Source organism: Ambystoma mexicanum, chromosome 11, assembly GCF_040938575.1.
Source record: "Ambystoma mexicanum isolate Mex_15411 chromosome 11, UKY_AmexF1_1, whole genome shotgun sequence".
Taxonomy (NCBI): domain Eukaryota; kingdom Metazoa; phylum Chordata; class Amphibia; order Caudata; family Ambystomatidae; genus Ambystoma; species Ambystoma mexicanum.
Window position 1 is genome coordinate 1,451,184,252 of NC_090934.1, and position 6,000 is coordinate 1,451,190,251.

A 6,000-nucleotide genomic window follows, 5' to 3' on the forward strand; every position below is an offset into this window, starting at 1 on the left:
GTTTCGGTGGTAAACTGCCAAAGGTGTATTAATTAGAGACTGTGCCAGGATTTGGAACTCCTGTGAGAGGTTCTTAAAAAATGATGTTCTTTTTTTTAAAATTTGATTTTATTGGTTTTAACGAAGGAACAAACAAGATGGGATACATATTACATGTTTCAACATAGCAAGCATGTGGTTGCAAGACATGAAAGGTACACATAATGTCAACTAGAAGAAAAAGAGTTTCGTAACACATGTTACATTGATTGTATCAGAGTATGTCCATCTTAGGCTCGCGATCCCTACTCTCTCCCCATCCCCCTGCCTACTGTGATTGAGCACACGTCCATTCAATGTTGTTAAAGCGTGGGAACTTCGAACAGAATCTGCTGGGGGCGTTAGTAAAATGTTGGATGTGGAGGACCTTGGGTTTCTGGGTTAATATGATGTTCAAAAGGCAAAGAGCAGCACGCTCTGGAGGGTATGGGGTTCTGTGCTTTTTTCACTTCAGTGCACCAGTGGTGTGATAAGCAGAGATTGTGGAGGTCTGCAGATCAGTTGTTGTCAAGCTTCATTTTGAAGAGTGTCTGCTGGTACTGTGTTTGATGGATGTTGGGAAAGAACTCAAGGGTCTGGGGGTTTGTATGCTGAGTTGGATACGTGATAATAATTTCATTCATGTTTTTATAGGATATGTCTTAGCAATTTCATTCTTGTTTAATAGTATGCTTTCGGTATTAAATGAGCTTTGCACACTGTACTTTCATGTTGTTTTAAAAATATTAAACGTTAATAGTAAATAATGTCAATATGCACACAAATGTATATAAAGTTACTAACATCCTAGCCTTCACTAAAATTACAATTTGATAGCAATGTCAATGTAGTGATCAAGAGGAAAACAAAACCGGGCGGTAAATGGTTGAAGAGCGGTGTGGGAGATGTGTCTTGTCCCGGGTAGAGAATTAGGGTTGTTAGTTAGGGTGGTAACTGTTGGTGGTATCGCTCTTCAGAAATATGTAGTTTGTAGGTCTGTTGAAATAAGATAGGAGAGGAGCAAATTAGGACTCTACAATTGAAGTCTGTTGTGACTGTTTGTTAGTGTGTGTGTGTTGTGTGTGTCATGCTCTGAGGACCAGTTTGCTGGCAGGAATGTTGGCCTGGTTTAGGAGGGTGGAGCTGCAAGTTGTAGAGGCCAGCTGATATGCCAGTTCCACTTTGGTGAGCAGTGTAGCTGGTAGGGCTCTACTTTATGCGGAAGGACAAAGTAGGATTTTTTGGTGCCTGTTTGTTTCAGGTCGCTGCTAAAGTAAGAATGTGGTTGGGTGGTGTGTTGGTCTAGGTTACTAAGGCTTAGTTGCATTTTGTAGAGGTAGGATGGTTTGAGGAAGGTGCTCTGGTGATAACCGTTGTGAGACTGTTCTGGTCTGCATGGGAAGGGTAGAAGGTTAAGGTGGCTGGTCATTTTCTGTGAAGGTATTTCTGTGATGAGGGCGTTTGCCACCTTCAGAAAGGAATACACATTCTTTCACAGAGCAAAAATATACTTTTAAACAGCAACACAGTAGTTTTAGATGGCATAAGCACCAGCTTTCACCAAACTGGACTTAACAGGGCAGGGATGCCAACAAGGTAGTTTTATATGGCAAAAGCGCCACCTTTCACCAAACTGAATTTAACAGGGCAGGTTGCTGCAACGTAGGTAGGGGTTTTCTTAGCAGATCACTGGGAAGGGGTGCAGGAGAGCGTTGTAAGTTGTAGTATGGAAGTTGGTTGATTGGCGTGGAGGTGCTACTCTGATGAGCAGGAGAAGAGGCGCTGTTGCTGATATGGATGGGAAGTTAATAGCAGTTTTGAATTGTAATTTGTGGTGAAAGGTGTGTGTTGTGCTAATGCTCTCGTGGTTTTGGCTGGTTTCGGCCCAGCATGGAGAGATGCCAGCTCTGATACTTGGGGTGGGGCACTTTGCTTAATGGCCAGTGATGTTATAGTATTTTGTCTGGTGAAGATGACATCTGAATAATTCATTATTGAGCTATGGGGTGATGCTTCCATTGCTCTGTGTGTATGGGTTCTTAGTATGGAGTTGAGAGTTATGCAAGTTCTCGTGGACAGGCAGAGGGAGACGTCCACTCAGTAGGTTTTTATGCTACATTACAGTTTTTTGCTAATAACTCAACATTCCCTACAAACCCATGCTATACGATTTACAGTTTAAAACATGCAGCATAGCAAAATATGTTAGCTTTTTCAAGGACATGTGTGCTTTTTCCTAGGAAAGTCATTTGCAAAAACGAAATCCCGGGCATTGTTTGTGTCCGAATAGTGTTTATTTATATATATATGTTGGATATGAGAGTGCCATACAGCATGACACAGAGTGCATGAGCAGTCCTTATTATTTAACAGACCAAACACAGCAAACCCTCGTTCCAAGTCTACATAGGGCTGTGTCTGCAACCTGCAGCTCTCCAAATGTTTTGAACTATGACTCCCATGAGCCCTCGCCATTGACACAATGTTACTTGAGCATGAAGGGAGTTGTAGTCAAATGAGGTGGTGGTTGAGGCGTGCCTTTACTTGATCACATCAGGCCCCCCAGAAGCAACATGATAGGGGGTAAATGGGGCACTTGCAGTGCTTAATTTGTGTGGGTGTTGGCCAGGGCACAGCCCTGGCACTTATTTTTGAGCCCTGGCACTTGCCTCAGACTCACTTTATTTATGAGAAGTGATAGTGCGTCCATCAACCACAATGAGCAGGTGTTGAAACTGTGGGGAGCAGCTATTGCTGGTGGAAGCAGTGCTGCCCACCCACAGTGTCACAGGAGTGCTAGAAAATATTTGGACTCTGGCATTTAAGCACTAGGCACCTGCCCCTGCTGCCCACCTTGGCAGGGGCCACAGCCTGCCTGCTGCAGACTGTTCAGTGTTGTGCAAAGGTACTTTCCTAGAAACACACGAACACAGCAGAGCTTAAATGAGCAAAGGCAATCAGGCATGTAAGGACATTGACACGACTAATACAGCTGGAGCTGCATAGCCTGTTATTTTAACCACAGAAAATTTGTTTAAAACAAGGACTGCTGTAACTGGCAAATCTTTATTTATTGGAAAAAACAGATTGGGGTCACGTGATAGAGTCACTCTGTTCAGGGAGGCTGGCCATCCGTGCTATATTTGAACAACAGTGGTGTAGCATTTATAGTATCACATAAGGTTCTAGTTGGCATAATAACATTCCATTATCTGCACAGTGTGCACCCAGTGCAGACAACCAGTCTAGATATTACAAGTGGCATTACCTGAGCCGCTTGTGCCTCTATAAAGTCGATGGCAGGTCACTTATTGGCCTTTTGAGTTATCATCCGACTTCCCCTGAAACCGTAGTGTACAGGCACACTCTCATTACCAAGTATGGAGGTGGACCTGAAGAGCCGTCATCTACCATGAAGTCCAGGGTCATATTTCAGCTGAGACCTACCACTTACCAAACTTTCGTCTGCTTTCATGGGTCACAGTTGCTGGGGCACAGAGACCCCCCCCCAGCTACGGATGATCTTCGTGTGTGCTGTAATATTTGTATGGAGTGCATCTGCCATTTCATGCAAAGGGTCAAATGCCAGAGGGGGCTACTCCTGCTTCCACCTGATGGTGAAATTCATACTCATGTGCACGCGAGGGCTGGGTGACTTTGGGTTGGAGTGCTCTGTAGCACTTTTCCTAGAGGATGTCTCCTTGCAGGCTAGGCTGTTCTGGCTTGCATGGCAAATTGGCTTATAACGTCTTATATAGATTTCCAAGCTACAAATTACAGCCCTTGTAGGGACCCAGTCCTTATGGCACTTGTGAGGGCACATTGGCACCTCCCCTCTGTCTTCTCGTTCTAGACTTCAGGTAGGGGGAAGACGTCGCCAATACTCTTCGGTGCAGCCTTCTGCCTCCCTTTTGGAAGCCGTAGCAGGAACGTGTGCAGTGATCCTCCTTTGGAGAAGCCAGGTTTCTCCTTCTTTGGCTTCCACATGTTGCCCTCAACGGCATAGAGCAGAGTAAGTGCCTTATTGACAGTGAAGATTGTGTCACCCCTCACCACAGCCGTGAAGAGGGCCCCCTTGCTGTTTACAAATTGGCCAGAAAGGGACGTCCACTGACACGTGCTGATGTTGAAGCACTCGATTATGCAGCGTAGGAAATCATCAGATGGCCCATTCCGCATCATGTACAGGTTATCACGGTGAGCTACCATGCAGTGGCCATAGCTCTGCTGCCTCTTGATGGAAGTCAGAGGTAGCCACGCATCCTCCTCCAGATGGTACTCATAGATGATAGTAGTGTCCAGCGGCTTCCACAGGCAGACAAAGATCCGGCCCATGGCTTTGGCGCATGGCACCCCTGCAGCAGGCTGCGGTAAGTCTGAGACAAAGTCCCAAGTTTTTGAAGACACTTTGTATTTCTCCACTGACTTCAATGAGACCCTGTTGAGTTCTCCCCCAATGGCATAGAGGTGGCCCTCGTGCCCTACTAGGGCAACATCATACCGTAGCTGCTGGGGGCTAGGGAACTGGCTCCAGCTATCCCCTTCCACATCGTAGCAGAAACTCAGATCCACAATCAGCTTGTTGGCCCCATGCACTCCACCCACAATGTAGATCTTGTTATCCAATGAGGTGATGCCAGCAAGAAAGGTGCTCGCATTGTCTGGAAGGCAGCCGAGGGTCAACCAGCGGTTTTCGTCTTCGTCCAGGTAGCAGATGGCTCTGGAAACGTCCTCCAGGAACTCGAAGGTTGGGGTGTGGGCCCCCACGGCCACAAATGTACTTGGCGGGAGTTTCTCCACATAATCCAGCAGGTCAGTTGGGAGGCTCTCCGGGTATCCCGGCAGTTCATGGCGCACGTCCCGGATATATAAGGCGGCTCCATGAGCAAGGTCTAGGAGGCCGAAGGTTGCAGCAGCATGGTACATCAACAGACAGTTGTCCGAATTGAGCAGGTTCTTTAAATGCCGGACTAGAGCCTCGGCCTGCAAAAAAGCTGCACATTCAATGGCGCAGAGGATTTCATCAGCGTCCAGGATGGGCCTCTCACCGCTCAAGACACGAATAAGGATGAGGAACCCCAGAGAGCTAAACCCATGCAGCTGAATCTCCTCTTGGGTGCTCTCCCGCATGCCCGATTCAAAGAGGGCCCTGAAATACTCGCTGCTCCGCACCAACAGCGATTTGTCAACCGTGAACAGCTTCCCTTCGACCTGGATCTGCAGCTCGCCCATCTCCGAGGCACTGTGCAGTGCTGGGAGCCCGTTTCCAGTGGCAGGCCTGCAGTTCACTTTCAAAAAATGTTGGTCGAGTTCTCCAAGGTTTTCTAGCATACATCCTCTGCCTCATAAACTCGTCTCTTCGCTTCCCCGCCACGTCGTGTGGGTATTATTTTGTCGTCCCGCTATTCTCTGCCTCGAACCGAAAAGATCAACTTGAAAAGAACGGTACCGGTGATAAAAATAGCGCGGGCTAAAGATAGCAGGTCACGTGACGGCAGCCGTTGGCAGCGCGAGCAGCGCGCGGCCTTCTGCTCACGGCGCGTGACTAAAAACTGCTGCGTAGACGGAGGGGGACACGCTTGAAGAGGACGGCAGGTGAGGCGGGGTGTGACGTCATGGGCGCGCGCGCTCGCTCGCACGGTAGCCGCGAGGGCCTCGAGCTGAAAAGGGACCCGAGTTCGAGTCCCGCTGCCGGCGCACACTGGATGGAGAAAGGCATGCCATGATCCACGCACGTGCGCGTGGCATAACATAGGACTTTACAAGGTCATTTCAACATCTTTTAAAGCAAAATTACAAACCAAAACCCCCACATTGAGTTGAATTTCAAAGAAGCCTCAAATACAGCACAGAACCAATGCCAGGTTACTCAACTGGAATTTTAACCAGATATTTTGAGTTCAGGGCTGTCGCAAGGTGTGGTGGGGCCCCCGGGGCAAAACATTTGGTGAGGCCCTCTTATGCTGTGTTGCACTGGGCCAG

At 47.8% G+C, this 6,000-nt stretch overlaps 1 protein-coding gene across 1 annotated transcript; it reads right to left on the reverse strand.

Annotated features, from left to right (window-relative positions):
• Positions 1-2,290: 2,290 nt before the first annotated feature.
• KBTBD13 (kelch repeat and BTB domain containing 13) lies at positions 2,291-5,542 on the reverse strand. The gene has a single exon (XM_069625091.1). The coding sequence runs from the start codon at positions 5,347-5,349 to the stop codon at positions 3,868-3,870; it is 1,482 nt and encodes a 493-aa protein (XP_069481192.1). The 5' UTR covers positions 5,350-5,542; the 3' UTR covers positions 2,291-3,867.
• Positions 5,543-6,000: the final 458 nt, after the last annotated feature.

Excerpts from the sequence above, each read along its gene's own strand:
- KBTBD13 (XM_069625091.1), bottom strand. The coding sequence starts at position 5,349 with ATGCTAGAAAACCTTGGAGAACTCGACCAACATTTTTTGAAAGTGAAC.